The sequence below is a fragment of the Crocuta crocuta genome, unplaced genomic scaffold, assembly GCF_008692635.1.
Source record: "Crocuta crocuta isolate KB4526 unplaced genomic scaffold, BGI_CrCroc_1.0 scaffold179, whole genome shotgun sequence".
NCBI lineage: Eukaryota > Metazoa > Chordata > Mammalia > Carnivora > Hyaenidae > Crocuta > Crocuta crocuta.
In genome coordinates, this window is record NW_027551568.1 from 26,544 (window position 1) to 43,730 (window position 17,187).

Consider the following 17,187-nt stretch of genomic DNA (forward strand, 5'->3'; position numbering starts at 1 on the left):
CTAGGTGCTGAGAGCTGTGTCTCTTTCCTCTCAGAACAGCCTTCGCATAGGACTCACTTTGATGCCCTCAACTTCACCCCACAGGTCCCCTCAACTCTGGCGCCCGTGTGACCTGGTTTTGTGCTTGGTGTTAGTTAACTCCCAGTAGGGATCCTGCAGAATGTTTTTGTGAGAATAATAACTTCTCATTGAAATTATCATGTTCTGTCTGTAACTTAGAAATGTGAAACAGTATTAGTGAAAGCTTAATCTAATGCTAATATTTGTTTAATTTTTTTTATGACAGGTTTTTCTGTTTGTTATTTGGGTTTTTTTTTTTTTCTCTTTTCTGACTCTGAGACNCTAAGCCACCCAGGCGCCCCATAAATGCTTAGATTTAAAAGGACTGTATCACTTTTCCTTGGAGAGTGAAGATCAAGGGAAATGAGGAAAGTTATTTATACATACTTTCTCCCTTTACAGGTGGATAATAATGTTACGAGGCATTTGGATAAAGTGTTAAAAAGAGGGGATTGGGATGTGTTAATCCTCCACTACCTTGGGCTGGACCACATCGGCCACATTTCTGGGCCCGGCAGCCCCCTGATCGGGCGCAAACTCAGCGAGATGGACAACATCCTGATGAAGATCCACACCTCGCTGCTGTCCGAGGTGAGGCTCACTTTCGTGCACTGTGGAGCACGGCAGTCACTGTGCCAGCGTCTCCTAGGAGAAACCAAGTTCCTGAAGTGGACTTGGGACCTACGTGAATGCCACACCTACCCACGTTCAGTTCACCTGTAAGCACTCAGCACAGGCTCAGCCTCCAGCAGCTCTGATTTTGTCTACCATTCCCCCCCTTATCCAGCTACTCGTTCCAGAATGCCTTCTCTATCACTGTTCCTGTCTGGTTATCTATGGAGTGTATACTCTTGCCAGGAAGAACAAACAAGGGCATAATAAATGAGGGCATAAGTATACTGGAGATGAGAACAGCATCTGAGAGAGAGGTCGTGACTTTAAATAGTGTGGTGAGAGCGGCTCTCCTTTGGGATGTGTGAGATGTGAGCAGAGCCTTGGAGGGAGGGGCGGATACGCCTTCTGTGAAGGTGCTTTCCGGGTGAAGAAGCAGCAAGGGCGAGGCAGAGCCTGCTGGGTAAATCCAAGAGCAGCAAAGGCCCTTTGCTGGAAACCTGGGACCAAGGGGCAACCCCACTGGACACATGAGGAGACAGGCATGACAAGGAAGGCACCTTGGCTCTCGCAGCTCGGCAGTGATAAAAACAGACCGAGCTCAAATCTTCTGCTCTCAGAGGCCCTAAATATGACCCTCCTGGGCTCTGTGACCTCCATGTGATTCTGTTTGTTTTATTTATGACATTCTTTGACTTTAACCCTTTGATCTTGTAAGCTCATAGGTTAAAAAAAAAAAAGTCTAACACGTTTAATAAGAGCTACTATTTATAAAGTACAGCTAAAATCTAAAGCTTTTCCTTAACAAGATCATGTTTTCTCCTCAGTCTGAATGCAACTGAAATATTTTCCCTTTGCATTGTAGAAAAGAGAGAATCTTTTACCCAATTTGCTGGTTCTTTGTGGTGATCATGGCATGTCGGAAACAGGAAGTCATGGCGCCTCTTCCATGGAGGAAGTTAACACCCCTCTGATCTTAATCAGTTCTGCATTTGAAAGAAAACCTGGTGAGGATTTAGGAATGTTTACTATTTTAATTTTTTTTTTTTTTTTAGTATCTATTTTTAAGAGAGGGGACACATGTGGACAGAAGGGTGGGGAGAGGGGACAGAGGATCCAAGCAGGCCCCATGCTGATAGCAGAGAGCCCACTGCGGGGCTTGAACTCTTGAACCGTGAGATCATGACCTGAGCTGAAGTTGAACACTTAACCAACCCCCCCCCCCCCCCCCCCCCCCCCCCCCCCNGCCCCTTCTGGACATTCATGTACATGGACCCTGTAGTACTGGGCCTTGTGTGGCTGGCTGCTTACAATTGAGCATAACGTTTTCAAGGTTCTTCCACATTGTAGCGGGTATCAGGACTTTAATCCTCTGTTTGGCTGGACTGTTGTGTGGATAGACGACATTGTGTATCCATTTGTTAGTTGATGGATACATGGCTTGTTTCCACTTTTCAGCTGTTATGAATAATGTTACTGTGAACATTTGGAAAGAAGTTGTGTGGACAGATGTTTTCATATGGTTTTGTTTTCTTTTGCCAATACAGCTTTGCCCCTACATCCCTCCTTTGTGCTATTATTGTCAAATATATTATATTTCTACATGTTACAAACTGAAGACATAACTATATATGTGCTTTATATAATAGTTTTTTTAATCAGTAAGAAAAGAAATATGTTTTTTTTTTAAATTTTTTTGTGTTTATTATTGAGACAGAGAGAAACAGAGCATGAGTAGGGGAGGTGCAGAGAGAGAGGGAGACACAGAATCAGGAACAGGCTCCAGACTTTGAGCTCCCAGCACAGAGCCCGACGTGACGCGGGGCTCGAACCCACAAACCTCAAGATCATGACCTGAGTCGAAGGGGAACGCTTAACCGACTGAGCCACCCAGGCACCCCAAGAAATATGTTTTTATGTGTTTTGTAATTGTATAGTTACTTTTGCTGATGCTCTTTGCTTCTTTTATGGATCAGAATGAACTCTGGAGTCACTTGCTTTCAGTTTTGTTTTTTTAGTGTTTGTTTATTTTTTAGGGGGGAGGGGAAAGACAGAACATGAGTGGGGCACAGGCAGAGAGAGGGAGACACAGAATCTGAAGTAGGCTCAAGGCTCAAGCAGGCTGAGCTGTCAGCGCAGATCCTGACGCAGGGGTCGAACTCATGAATGGTGGGATCATGACCTGAACTGAAGTCAGATACTTAACCGACTGAGCCACCCAGGCACCCCTAGTATTTCTTATAATGCAGGTTTGCTAGCAATGAATAGTTTCTTTTTTATTTTGTTTTTTTGTTTTTACCCCGGGATGTCTTTATGTTGCCTTCATTTTTGAAAGATAGTTTTGTTGGATATAAGACTTTTAGCTGACCATTCTTTTCTCTTTCAGTACTTTGGGTATGCTGTCTCACTGCCTTCTGGCCTCCATGGTTTCAGATGAGACATTGTCCCAGTCTACCAGGGCTTCCTTTCTCTTGTCTTTCAGCACTTGTATTTTTTTTTTTAATTTTTTTAATGTTTAGTTATTTTTGAGGGAGAGAGAGAGCAAGAGAGAAAGCAGGGGAGGGGCAGAGAGAGGAGACAGAGGATCCAAAGCAGGCGCCACGCTGATAGCACAGAGCCCAACATGGGGCTTAAACTCACAAACCATGAGATCATGACCTGAGCTGAAGTCGGACGTTTAACCGACTGACCCACCCAGGCGCCCCCCGGTATCTTTATTATGCTGTGTATGTTTTGTGTTTATCCAGCTTGGAGTTCATTGAGTCTTTTGGATGTGTAGATTAATAGTTTTCATCAAATTTGGGGATTTTTCTGTTTTTCAGATTGTATAATATTTATCAGTCTGTCTTCGAATTTGGTGATTCGTTTGTCAGTTCAAAATCTATTGTCCATCTATAGTGAATTTTTCATTTCAGTTAATATACTTTCCATTTCACAGTTTCCATTTGGTCCTATTCTTTATAATTTCTGTCTTTTTGTTGATAATCACTATTGATGACACATTGTCATCAGACCTTCCTTTACTTGTTTATGCATAGTTTCCTGTAGCTCTTTGTACATATTTGTCGTGGCAACTTGAAAGACCGTCTGTTACCTCTAGCATCTGGGCCCTTCACTGGAAGGTTCTGTTGCTTTTCCTTCTGAGTTGTACTTTCCTATTTCTCTGCAGAGTTACTCATTGTTCTCAATGAAAACCGAACATTTCGAATAATATATTGTAGCACCTCTGGATGCTGCAGGTCCGCCTGCCCCCCGCCCCAGGCCCTGTCTTCGTTGTCCTTTCTTTGTTTATTTACTGAGTGCCATGGCTTGACCAGTTCAGTGAAGTCCTTCTCCCACAGCACGAAGTCCGCTGTTGCTCCTGTGCAGGCACAGCAGCCCGGGGTGACGGCAGACTCAGTGGTGCTCTGTGCCTGTCTCTGTGATGGCTCTGTTGCCATCACACCCGGCGGCCAGGTTCCACTCATTGCCAGCTGACTGCATTAGTTTAGACAGTTTGTGATAAATGTGCTACACAGTCTGATCTCGTGTTTGAGCCCCTTTGCAGGGTTGTTTCCAAGGCTGTTCTGTGAGGTGGTTCTGACCTTCTTGCTGTCTTCTCCCCTGACCCTCCCCTCTCTGAGCACTTAGCTGGCCTGCGGTTTAGCTTGTGGCTGTCACGAAGCTACCAGCCACCTCTCAGCTGCCCACCTTCAAAATCACCATTGTTTTAAAGAGCATTCCTAGGCTTGAATTCCTCACCTTTTGTCTCAGACAAAGTCCATTCTTTTGTGGGGAGCTTTGCTCTGTTTTGTGGCCTGCCCTGGGCAAAATCTCTGAGCCACAGCTTCTAGTTATGGGCAAAAACAAGGGTCCCCTTCTCTTGGGGGCTTTGTGTTGTAGCCTCTGGTCTTTTCTGCTAGCCTCTTGGAGCAGCCTTCAGTCGGCTTGCAGGGTAAGGGTGAGTGGGTCCCAGTATTGTTGGCCTTTTATGCCTGGCATAGAAATTCGGGGAGGGGCTGCGCAGGAAAAGGGAACTCCCAGCCACTCACCTGCTGCTGAGCCTGTGCACCGCATAGCTAAGGGGGATGAGCAATGCCGGCAGCCTGGTCCTCACAGGGAGAGCACAGAGCCCTCCCCAGGGACCCAGGGGGAGAGGGAGCCCTGTGTCCTTCAGGGCACCCTCCCAGAGTAGAGGCTCAGTCCCAGTGAGCTGCGGGGGGGCGGGGGCAGTGGGTCACGGCTCCTCACGTGCCTCACACCCTCCTGTTCTTACCAAGTTTTAGATTTTCTTGAACAAAGGTTTCTGTATTTGCCGTATCCCCTAGATGGTTTCCAGAGGCTATAAATCGTGCTGGTGGTGGTTTTTCTACTTTTCACCAGCTATGCTTGTTCTCCTGGCAAGCTGACCCACAGAGCTCCGCGTGCCACCGTTCCTGACAGGCCTTGGAAGACTTATTTTTAACCTCCAAATTCATGTACATTTTTGTTGCTTGTTTTAATAAAAAAAAATCTTCAGGTGTTTTTTGTTCTGAAAGACAACCAGTTTGGGATTGTGTACCATGTGATTTCACATACCCCCAGCCCACTACTGTCCACCCCCAGAGCTCCCACCTCCCAATAAAGAGAAGTACAGGTCTGGGTCCATCCAGGGTCAGGGGGTCCCAGAAGCAGATCATGCTTGTGCTTGATCTCCACATAGGGCAGAGCAGGTATATTTTATTGTCTCCCTCCTACTACCAGATGTAAACTCTGTGAAGGGAGGGACTTTGCCTGCTCTTTCATATTCTATCCCTCAAGCCTGGAATAGTGGCACATAGTGGTTGTCAGTATTTGTTGATTGAAAGTGTGAAAGGTGGCTAAGCTGTACAGAGCATGTTTCTAGGGCCAGTGGAGAGGAGGCAGGTGGGAGAGGGCCTGGCTGCTAGATGGGAAGAATGGTTTTCTGAAATGCTTTTCCTTCTTCTGTGAGATAAAACCCACTCTGTAATGTGGCCTGCCTTGTATTAGTACTGCAGAATTACAGTTATCAAAATATTGCTGACAAGAGCTAGTCCTACTAATCAATGGAGCAAAATCAGAAGGTGAAAAATAGACCCTAGTAGCATTTAGTGACAAAAGGTGGCATTTCATAGTAGTGGAGAAAAGACAAGACATTCCAAAAGTGATGTCGTGACCTTCTAGAAAAAAAATCATGCTAGGAATCTACCTCATTCTTTAAACCTGTGTAAATCCCAGATCAAAACATTTAAATCTTTTTTTTTAAAACACTCCTTATTATGTAAGTTTTCAGACATACAAAAGTAGTCAAAATAGTATAATAACCCCCGAAGCCCACCACCCAGTTTCAGTGTTTATGGGCCAGTTAGAGCCAATCTTACGCCTCTGTCCCCTTGCTCGTTTGCCTCTCTTTTCTTGTTTGGAAGTAGGTCTATAGAAGACATGTGCTCTTCTTACTTTAGTAACGTAATCTTGATACCATTAGCACCGTTAAAACATAGCATTAAGTCCTTGATTCATCAAATGGTCAGTGTTCAAATTTCCAATGTCTGTCTCCCTCTTTGGTTGTTTGAGCTGAGATACCAGTAAGATTCACGCACCGAGATTGGTTGATGTATCCCTTTACATTCTCTTCCATCTCTAGGTCCCCGCTCTATCCTCTCTTATTTTACCTCAATGTATTTGTTGAAGAAACATTATTTGTCCTGGGAAGTCTCTCTCTGCACTGTCTGTTAACATACCCTCTCCCTCTGTGAACCCTGTCTGAACAGGAGGCAGATTCAGATCCCATTGGTTTGGTTGGTTTCCTAAGGCTGTTTCCAGCAGGAAGCACACAGTGTCTGACTGTTTGCTGTGTTGTAAAGCCAGTAGCCATTGATGACCAGCTAGAGCCAGTAATTCACTGGAGGTTGCAGATAGTGATATTTTAATTGTATAATTCTTTGTTTCATTAACTAGCCTGAATTATTCTATGAGGAGAATCTTCCCCAATCTACTTTTTGCTTACCTACCAGTACCATTTATATAACAGAGATAGGATTAATGATGATTTATTCTTCCCACTTATTTACCAGTTTCAGATCAATGATTTAGTTCACTGTTATTCACTAGCACGCTTCATCTGTGACCAGTTAGGGTTTTGTGTTGTTGTTTAGTAGCATTGTGAACTCATGGACCTAAGTATATTTTGTTTCAATTCATGATAAATAATATTCTTTTTACTACTCAAATTATCCCATCTTTGGCCAGTAGGAGCCTCTGATTCAGATTAGCTCCTGAGTCCTTCCACCTAATTAAGGTCTCAGACACCTTAGTATCTCTGAAAGCTCTGTTGCTATGTGGTCTGAAAATGTGTTCCAGCCTCCTATGCACAGCTCCTTCCCTGGACTTGGAATCGGCTACTTTTCCAGGATTCTCTTGTTCTGCTCAGTGGACAGGGATCTTTGAGGACCACTGTCTGTATACCTGCTCATTTATCATTTCTGGACAAAGCAAGGAAATTTTTTTTTAGATAAAAATGATCGTGAATTTGTGTTGATATTTGCAATTCACATTCGCTACTGTAAAATGAAAGTCTTAGATCTTACATCTTTTCTGTCTTCCTTCTAAGCTTAGAATCCTGGTGGTCAATGACCTAAGATATGAGTATCACATAATGGCCCAGAGTAGTCTCAGAATAACACCGGCACCACCACCAATATCAGTACCAAAAGCAGTTTAAAGTGGGATTTTTCTCTTGGGTTTTGTTTTACTTCAGATCAAAGCACTTCATATAAGAAAATACTGGAACAAAACAAATGATAATATTGGAGTAGAAAGTTCTTTCTAAGTATAACCCAGAAGCCATCATTGGAGCGTTGGTCAAGAAAAGATTAATATAGGGGCGCCTGGGTGGCTTAGTCGGTTAAGCGTCTGACTTTCGCTTAGGTCATGATCTCACGGTTCGTGGGTTCCGGCCCTGCGTCAGGCTCTGTGCTGACTGCCAGCTCAGAGCCTGGAGTCTGTTTCAGTCTGTGACTCCCTCTCTCTCTGACCCTCCCCCGCTCATGCTGTCTCTCTCTCTTTCCTAGAAATAAATAAAAATAAAACATTTAAAAAAAAAAAGATTAAAGTATTTGTTCAAATTAAAAAGAAAAATTCTATAGAACCAGAAGTACCATAATCAAAGTAAAACCTCTACAAACCCACACTACAGTGTCTAAGGTACTCCCACCAAGCGCCACCCACCTCTCCTGGGTAGACTTCCCTGGTAGGCCCCCTCAGTCCACCTCATACCTTCATTGTGGTTTCTGGGGGGTGAGGGCTGGGTATTCTCTTTACAGATGAGAAAAGTCTGACTGCGTTGAGTTCTTGTCCAAGGCATCAACTGGATAGTGACAAAGCCGGAGCCTGAGCCCAGTGTCCTGATGTTGCACCCATTCTGTCTGCAAGAGTTAGTAGGAAAGCAGCCCATTACTAAGGCTTGAAGCCCTTCAGCTGCTCAGGCCGTCAGGAGGCAGATGTCTTTTTTGTTGGAGTTGCTTAGAGAACCAGGCCCAGCTGAATCCAGCCTCATTCTACTCTTCCCAGTGGAGGTGCCTTCTACTGCCCAGGAATTGCCAAAAAGTCCATGTCGGCTTCTCAGTGGTGTGCGGGCCTCTCTGAGTCCACAGGGTAGGGCTGCCACACATCCTGCTATCACCCTTGTTCAGGAGGTTGACTGTTGACCTCACCAGAGTGACCATCCCTCAGCACGTACAGAGCTACCTGCTGTCTCTGTGCGTATCCCAGGCTCTGAAACTCAGTACTGAGTTTCTTGTGTTGGTGTCTCTCCTACATACTGTGTGCTACTTGGGGGAGGCACCAGGCCCACACGGAATGAGTATTTAGTAAATTTAATGACATAAAAACCAGGGAGATGCTTTCTCTATGAATCCACATAGAATGGCTTGAAGAGATGGTTAATTGGTTGTAGAAAGTTAAGGGAATGGGGATGCCTGAGTGGCTCAGCTGGGTAACTGTCCGACTCTTGATTTAGGCTCAGGTCATGATCTTTCAGTCCTGAGATTGAGCCCCATGTCGGGCTCCACACTGGGTGTGGAGCCTACTTAAGATTCTCCCTCTCTCTCTTCCTCTGCCCTGCTCGGACTCACACACGCCTGCTCGCGCTTGCTCTCTCTCTCTAAAAAAAAAAGTCAAGGAAGTGACTACTATCTCACACACCTGAGAGACCATCACTCAAACTCAAAGGAAACCATTTTCTTTTCTCTAGGTGACATCAGACATCCAAAGCATGTTCAACAGACTGACCTGGCTGCAACCCTCGCCATAGGGCTTGGTCTGCCGATTCCAGAGAACAGTGTTGGAACTCTCCTATTCCCCACCATAGAAGGGAGACCGGTGAGAGAACAGCTGAGGTTTTTACATTTAAATGCGGTGCAGCTCAGCAAATTGTTGCAAGAGAACGTGCCATCATACAAAAAAGGTAACTCAGTTAATAGACTATGTTTCCACTACACCTGGTGTGGAGGTCATCAGTGTTTGTGCCTCTGTTTTATTAGAACCCTGACGATGATCATTAGCAACACCCACAGATAGAATTATCTATATCAACTTCTTCCTTTCAACAAATAGGAATTTTTTTCACTAAGTTCCTGTTTGGCTGGGGACTGTTACCAGCACTGGAGACACAAGGGCCCTGCCCTCATGGAGTTTACCTCCCAGAGGAGAAGTAGCAGTAGCTGTCGGATGGTGAGGAGCGCCTCAGGAAAAGGGTGTACGGGGGAAGGGATGGAGAATGCAGATGGGGGAGGGCTGTTGGGGCAGGCCTGGCCTTTGACGCCAGGAGAGAATGGGTGGCAGATGCAGGATTCTGCAGTGGGGACGTGCCTGCACATGCAAGGGAGGACCAGGGGATGGAGCGGCTGGAGCTGAGTGAACTGGGACAAAGCAGAAGGAGATGAGGTCAGAGGGATATGAAGGCCTTCTAGGCCCTGGAGAGGCTCTTGCTTTCATCCTGAGCTAGGTGGGGAGCCCATGCGGCCTTTCGTGCAGTCTGAAATCTTCAAGCTGAATTTTCAAAGGCTCTCTCACGTGCCCATGTGGAAGGTTCTACCTTGTGTTGTAGGAGAGTCTGAAAGCTGCTTCGGTGCCTCGGTGAGAGGTGGTGGTGTGAGGTCCGAGGCAGTGGCAGTGCAATCCAGAACAAATCGCTGCATTCTGGATATATTTTGAAGGTAATGCAAGCAGGGTTTGATGATGCACTGGATATAAGGTGCAGATGCACCAGAGGCATAAGGAACGACTTGGGGTTTTCCCCAAGTGGAAGAATGGAGTGACCGTTACTGAAATGGGGAAGGGTGTGGTAGGAGCAAATTGGCAAAGCGGGGTGCTTGCAAGGTGAGGGGATTGGTGATGAGGAAGTCAAGTAAAGGAAGAAATTCAGGAAGGGAGGAGTGAGCAGCTATGTTGGGTGCTGCTTAAGATAAGATAAAACGAGGACCTGAGACTGAAGCATTCATCTGGCAAGTGAGGTTGTCGGTGACTTTGTCAGGACCAGTGCACACGGTGTCCTGGCAGAAAGTCAGACTGGAGTGGGAGAAGGAAGGGACTGGGGCATGGGTATGGCTGCTGTCCGAGGTGGGTGGAGGCCAACACAGGGTATATTGGTTTTATTCTTAAGTGGGGAGAAACTAAGAGGTATTTGTATGCTGGTGAGAATGATCCAGAAAAAGAGAACACAATGCCCCAAGACCATCTTTCCATATATTCTGTCTGACCATCCAGGTGTATCAAGGACAGCGTGTTTGTGCTGGGACCGGGGCTGGTTTGGGAACTTAAAGGAGGTCGGCTCCTAGTTTGAGGTAATGTTTGATGTGACATTGGCAGCGTTTCCTCCTTGAGGTAGTGGAGTACTAGGAAGTGGGGTGGTGCCAGCGAGGTCACGTTGAGATGCAGACTGGCCTCGAGTTGCTTCTGGACGACAAGCCCTGCAGGGACTAGTGGGGAGCCATGTGTCCCAAAAGGTGGGAGAACTTCGGGAGCCAGCCCCTAGTTGGTGAAGGGGCCCCCGATGGGCAACTGTGTGACAGTCTGTGTGAAAAGCGAGGCCGGCCCTGGTGCACATTTCTGGTCCAGACTAGAGATGATGATTACTTTGTTTTCAAAGATAACTTGTTTGGTAGCTTTTGCAAATTTGTTATTGACAACTTGTGTCCTTCTTCCTATACTAACAACCAGTAAAAACCTCAAACAAAACCACAGTGGTGGCGGTTTGCTTATTTCAGGAGTAGCAGGTAGGGAGAATTAAGCACAGCAGTGGCTGTGGTGGGAAACAAGCTCATGAGATGCACTTGGGCCAGTCCCTGGAATGGCAAAGCACTCTTGGAGCCTTACACCCCTAGGATACCCTTGTCTATACCAGCAGTGATCCTCTTTCCTGAGACAAAACTGGGTAATGTATCTGACGCTGGAATTGATTTCAAGGCCTCCCCTGATATCGAGCCCAATCTGATACAGCTTGTCCATCGCTCCCCTTTCCAGTGGGCCAGGCTTTTCTCACCCCAAGACCTTTGCATATGCTTCTCTCCTAGAATGGATGCTTTTCCCCCGATCACCTGGTAGATTCCTGGGCCACCTTCCACTTCACCTTCAATATTGGGCCTTAGTGTCCCCCCACCCTCAACCCCAGATTTCGGTCAGCTTCCTCAGTGTTACCCAAAGTCTCCCATATTCCCCCACTTGCCTCCATAGCATTTTTCACAATTTGCACTTACACGCACATGTGAGAACCCAGCTGGATCGTAGGCCCAAGCAGGCAGGAACTATACCTATTTGCACATAGTGTATAGTCAGTGCTCAGAAAATATTTGTTTGGATGTGTACGTAGGTGACTCCATGGGTGGTGGGGTATAGACACTTGTGCCCCCACATCTCTGTGGGGGAGTGTAACCAAGTTTTCATCCTGGACCCAGACTAATTGAGTTTAGATCCCAGCTGTCACACCTGCCAGCCCATGAGCTGCTGTCCGGGTGCCTCCTCTCTGGAGTGGGCATGGTAGTCCTCCCTATCTGAGGGCTTACAGTCATGCCTGCCATCAGCACCTGGTCAGCTGGTGCCTGCAGCAGCAGCGGCGGGGCTGCAGGTGTCTGGGCCGTGCTCAGGGTTCTATAGCAGCCTTAACTCTAATCCTGAAAGGCATGGTCTAGATCACCTTGGAATGGCTCTGCTGGAAGTCAGAAGAGCACGTGAAATACTACAGAGTCTCAGAAAGGAAGTTCTTGCTTTTGCAGACCAGTTGAGTCACCAGTAGGTCTGGTCAAACTCCAGAAGGGAGCAAGACAACTTCTTGACGCTGAGCTGCCTGCCACTGCTACCCTCAAGGGGGAGCCAGCAGCCGCTGGGGCCGGGCTTCACCCAGCAGCTGTCCTGCCAGCCCTGGCTTGGCGTTGGGGCGGATCATCTAGCCCGGCATCATGGCAGGAGGGGTCAGAATTGCTGTCCCTTCCCAGAGAAGACTTGCAAAGAAGGGAAGCAGGTCAGAGATGGGTACTATCAGTCAAAGGCAGGAAGTGGATGCGGTGGAGGCATCAGGCCACTGCCTGCCCAGTCCTCACAGTGTGGAAAGATTTTGAACACAGAGGGCCTATTAATGTGATGCACTTCTGGGTTGTTTTTATATTGCACATTAAAGAAGAAGAAAGGGGTGGAGAGAGATCAGGAGAGAAGAGGGAGGAAGCGGAGGCAAAGCCAGGTTTGGAAGGTAAGGACAGGGAGGCAAGCGGTGGGCACATGCTTCTGTCTACGCTGGACGCTGCTTTGTGCGTAAGGTTGTGGCGGGCCAGCAGGCAGGCGGGATGTCAGAAGATTCGCGAGCATCATCGGCTGTTAGTTTTACTGAAGGCATTGCTGGCCACCCCCTACCCTCAAGGAATAGTTAATCTTCATTAGGTATCAGCCTTTAAGCTCACATCGTATGCACATGAATAATAGAATACTTTGAAATGACATACGTGTCTTCTTGTCCATGATTTGTACATGTAACCTTGTCCTCTTCTTGGTAGAGCCTGGATTTGAGCAGTTTAAAATGGCAGAGAGGTTGCATGGGAACTGGATCAGACTGTACTTGGAGGAAAATGCCTCAGAAGTCCTTTTCAACCTGGGAGCCAAGGTTCGCAGGCAGTACTTGGATGCCCTGAGGACCCTGAGCCTATCCCTAAGCAGACAAGTGGCTCAGTACGACATCTACTCGATGCTGGTGGGGGCAGTCGTGGTTTTGGAGGTATGGCGGCTTGTGTGGAGTCCTGGCTTGGCTGTTAAACTGATTTGATAACAGCCAGAATTTTGTAGTTTAAAGTATATAAAACATTATTTTTTCTAAAAATGGAAAAGCACCAGTTTCCTTATTCATTGGACTCTTTCGTGGTGTGTCCTCATGCCCGAAGTACTGTCAGGCATCAAGTGTACGTGCATTCTTGGCAGTTCTTTACAAATCCTACTTACTGGGCTTTCTGCTTCCATTTCCAACATTTGAACAGCTGGCACAAGGTCGGGGGGGCAGGCTTTTTCTAACCAGTTCTCTCTGAGCCCCTCAGTCATGGACACTGCTGCTGTTTTTCTCTGCCAGGTTCTAACCCTGCTCCTGCTCAGCATCCCACAAGCACTGAGCAACAAGGCTGAATTGGAAGTTCCTCTGTGGTCGCCTGTGTTTTCTCTGCTGTTTTATTTGATGCTTCTGGTACTTTCTGCTCTTCATGTCATTGTGTGCACCTCAGCTGATAGCTCCTGCTATTTCTGTGGCCTCTCGTGGCTGACGGCAGGAGGGGTGATGGTGCTGATCTCTGCACTGCTCTGTGCGGTCGTGTCTGCTCTTGCCAAGATGGCTGCCAATGGAAAGCTCCTGAGCAAGGTAAGGCTGATTGCTGAGCATAGGACACTGTCTTTCTGGATAGGCCTTTTTCTTATATCTCAGCTGATGTTTCATTCATCAGACACTGGTTAATCCCCTTGCTGTGTACCAGGCAGAGCTGAGGAGCGCACACTTCAGAGGCGCCAATGCCTGAGCTCCCTGACTTCAGATACTCACACTTGTGTTGTCACGTCACATGCCTCATTTCTTTGTTGTAAAGAAAGGGTCCCTGTGACTCTAAACATGGGACTGTACACAGCTGCTGGTCACAGACAGATAGGCAGTTGGCTGATGGGGCAGTGTGAATCAGACACCTCTCAGGAGGTGTTTGAGCTCAGCCAAGGGAGGAACATTTCCGAGAGGAAGGAATCAACTCATTAGACCTTCTAGAAAGGTCAGCAGGAGGCTAGGACCCTGTTCTCGTCCTGCCCTCCTCAGGAGTCCATTCCTCCTCGTAAAGTGCAGTTTTCTTTTCAAGTCTCATGTTTCCTTAACATTTCTTAGAGTCTTTGGCCTCTGTCACCTATATTCATGATCATGGTAGCAGGGTGGTGAAGCAGCGTTGGGCAGCCACAGGTGGTCCATGGTGCCTGGGGCCTAAGGGACCCAGGGAAGTCACTCCAGGCCCCCAGGGCCATCATACACCCTTCCCTGCATGCCTGTGTCTGAGGAGCTCACGTTGTCATTTATAGCACACTTCTGTTCCCCATGAGAACATAGGTTTCCCTCGAGCCATTTCATTCTCCAGGCCCTAAATTAGGGTTCATGGTGTCTCTCTTTCTGTCTTACACAAGCTGTGCATGACAAATAGAGGAAATATTAAGAAATTATCAAATGACGGTCACAAAGTCCTGATCTTTAATTTTCAATGTGCTTAGGATATGGAAGGGATGGTACCGTGATGCCAACTTTGTTGTTTTGAGGGAATTGACCATTTTAATGAAAACTTTCTGGATTTTTGGAAAATTTAGAATTTTCTGAAGAAATTTAGAAATTCTAATTTCATGGAGAAATTAGGTGTCTGGTTTGGTTAACATATCATGCGGGCTCTTTTGGTTTCAAGCACCAGGAACTGACTGTGACCCCCAGAGGCCTAGGCTCTGAGGGAAAGGAGGAGGGTAGAGGGAGGGCTTGGCCCAGGAGCCAGTAGGTGAGCTCTCTGAGCTGTGGCGCTGCCCAGGTGGTGTGGGGCTAAGTATCTTTGTTCTCTTTGTCACTCGCCTTAGGACTTGTAGTGCACGGTGACAGCTGCCTGCGCTGTTTCTGTGTCCACCGGCTGTGCCCCAGGAGGCCAGGCAGTCCTATCAGAGCAGGGGGCGGGCGCAGTGCGTGAGGGGCCGCAACCCCCCGTCATAGCAGGTTGCTCTGTGAGCAATAACTTTAGTGCCTGGGGCGGGATTTGTGTAATTTTCATATTTTTCCCTCACAGAATTCATTTTCCTTTCACAGAATCCAGCCCATCCAAACTCACAATGGTCAGAGTTAGATGTTGTTATCTTGTTGGGGACCATGGGCCACGTGCTGAGTCTGGGTGCAAGCAGCTTCGTCGAGGAGGAGCACCAGACCTGGTACTTCCTGGTTAACACCTTGTGTCTGGCTCTGTGCCACGAAATCTACAGAAACTGCTTTCTGGGCGATGACTGTGAGCCCCAGCAGTGCTCACATGTGGAGTCGGGATTTGTCAGCACTGCACCTCCGTTACAGGACAGGAGCATCGGCTGTGATGTGTTAGAGCCCCACAGAGTGTCCGAGAGCCCCACTTCCCTTCACACACTCAGAGGCTGTGAGAAGTGGATGGTGATGGCAAGCCCGTGGGTGATACTTACCTGCTGTCGGCTGCTGCGGTCACTAAACCAGACAGGTGTGCAGTGGGCCCACCGGCCTGACCTGGGGCATTGGCTCACCAGGTAAGAAAGAGTATGAGCCTTAGGCCAGACCTTGCACGGCTGACTGGCCACAGAGTCTTTTTTTTTTCCCCAAAAAATTTAGGCCTGTTTTTTATATTCAGGACATAAGTGGTATTTGAGATCTGAAGAAATGGAAAAATAGACTGTAAGCCAGGAAAGCTGGATTTATTTGAAGCTACCCTAAAATGCTTGTTTTTTTTTATTGCTGAGTCACCATAATTGTTTACATTTGAAAACCTTTGAGTTTTTTTTTTTAATGTTTTATTTCTGAGAGAGAGAGAGAAAGCGACACACACAGCATGAGCGGGGGAGGGGCAGAGAGGGAGGGAGACACAGAATCTGAAACAGGGTCCAGGCTCTGAGCTGTCAGCACAGAGCCCGACGTGGGGCTCAAACCCACGAACCGTGAGATCATGACCTGAGCCAAAGTTGGACATTTAACTGACTGAGCCACCCAGGCGCCCCAAAAACCTTTGAGTTTTAAAATGACAACAGCAGCGAGGATGTAGTTTTGTTACCTGCCGCCTCCTCGGCAACAAGGCAGCTCTGGGACAGGGCCATGCTCCCTCCATCCTTCCTCTCCTCTCTCCCCACCCTGAGGCCGATGCCTGGACAACCTCGTCCAAAGTGTAGTGGATGGGGAGGATCACAGTAGAGAGAGGAAACTGGGACAGAAAAGGTCAAGATTTGGCTGTATTAATATATTCTAATTGTCTGTCAGTGAAGACTTCAGAAACTAAAGCAGAAGGAAGAGAATAAAATGAGCATTTACTTCCTGTCGCTGTGAAGGACTTGTATGAAAGTCCCCAGCAGAAAGGGGGCTCAGGACAGTGGCAGACACGTCCCTAAAGGAGGCAATGCCAACAGAACGACAAGGGACACACTCACCGTCCTAGTGATCAGGGAGCGTGTGGTCAAACAACGAAGCGTAATTTAACTCATAGTCAGGTAGACACACAAAAGGAAGTGATAGAGCGCAGCATCGGCAAGCAGTGGAGACCCCTGACCGTACACTGCCATTGTCCTTTGGGAAGATAACCTGGAAATACCCATCATAGGCTATAAAAATCATTCCTCTGGTCAAACAATTCTTATGGGAAACTCCTCCCAAGTATTAACTCTGTTAAATACTTGGCAAACCTCTGGCAACCACAGGAACCACAGGAGCTTCTTTCGGGTGCCTGCCACGTGCCTGCTCGTTTCATTTTTGCAGCAAGCCTGGAGAGAGATTGCTGGCTTTCCCCATCTCAGGTGAGGAAGCAGAAGGGAGTCAAGGCACCTGCCCAAGCATGTGAGGTTGGGAGAGCTTGGGAACGGCCCAGTAGCCTCCCTTCTTATTTTTCTGGAGAGCTGAAGCCCTGCAGCAGAATGTGCTGATTCCCACCCCTGATGCTCTGCCCCCCTCTCCAGGGGCCACTGCCCACGCCTCAGGCTGGACCCTCCTCCAGCACATCGGGCCAGCCTCTTCCCATTAGAGGGTGCCCCTTCCTGCATCACAGCTTTCCCCATGCCTCTGAGTTATTCCTATCAACGTGTGAAGAAGCTGCCACGTGGCCCCATTTCTCCTTCAGAGCAGAGCTTCTGACAGCATCTAAACTCTCTTTATTGCTATTTTTCAGTTGCTACAATTAACAATCCAGGAGAATGCATAAAACACCTAGTTTAAAGAGCAACAGTGAATGGATACCCAGGTGACTGCCTCCCAGAGCAAGCACTAGGGCAGGGCCAGGCCCTAGACGACAC

General features: G+C 47.5%; 1 protein-coding gene across 8 annotated transcripts in view; it reads left to right on the forward strand.

The window, feature by feature from the left end:
• Positions 1-17,187, forward strand: part of PIGG (phosphatidylinositol glycan anchor biosynthesis class G (EMM blood group)) — a 37,747-nt gene that overhangs the window by 8,352 nt on the left and 12,208 nt on the right. For 2 of the 8 annotated variants that reach the window (XR_013331712.1, XR_013331713.1), the window contains exons 4-11: positions 463-651; positions 1,538-1,679; positions 8,903-9,115; positions 12,693-12,910; positions 13,256-13,537; positions 14,987-15,444; positions 16,600-16,695; positions 17,064-17,135. Coding sequence is in view for 5 of the 8 variants with exons in the window: in XM_077750559.1 (XP_077606685.1) it covers positions 463-651; positions 1,538-1,679; positions 8,903-9,115; positions 12,693-12,910; positions 13,256-13,537; positions 14,987-15,444 (1,502 nt within the window). In the remaining 3 variants the exon portion in view is untranslated. Of the gene's footprint in view, positions 1-462; positions 652-1,537; positions 1,680-8,902; positions 9,116-9,360; positions 9,382-10,130; positions 10,494-12,692; positions 12,911-13,255; positions 13,538-14,986; positions 15,445-16,599; positions 16,696-17,063; positions 17,136-17,187 lie in introns of those variants that run through there. The other 6 variants (XM_077750559.1, XM_077750562.1, XR_013331714.1 and 3 more) reach the window with 5 other exon arrangements.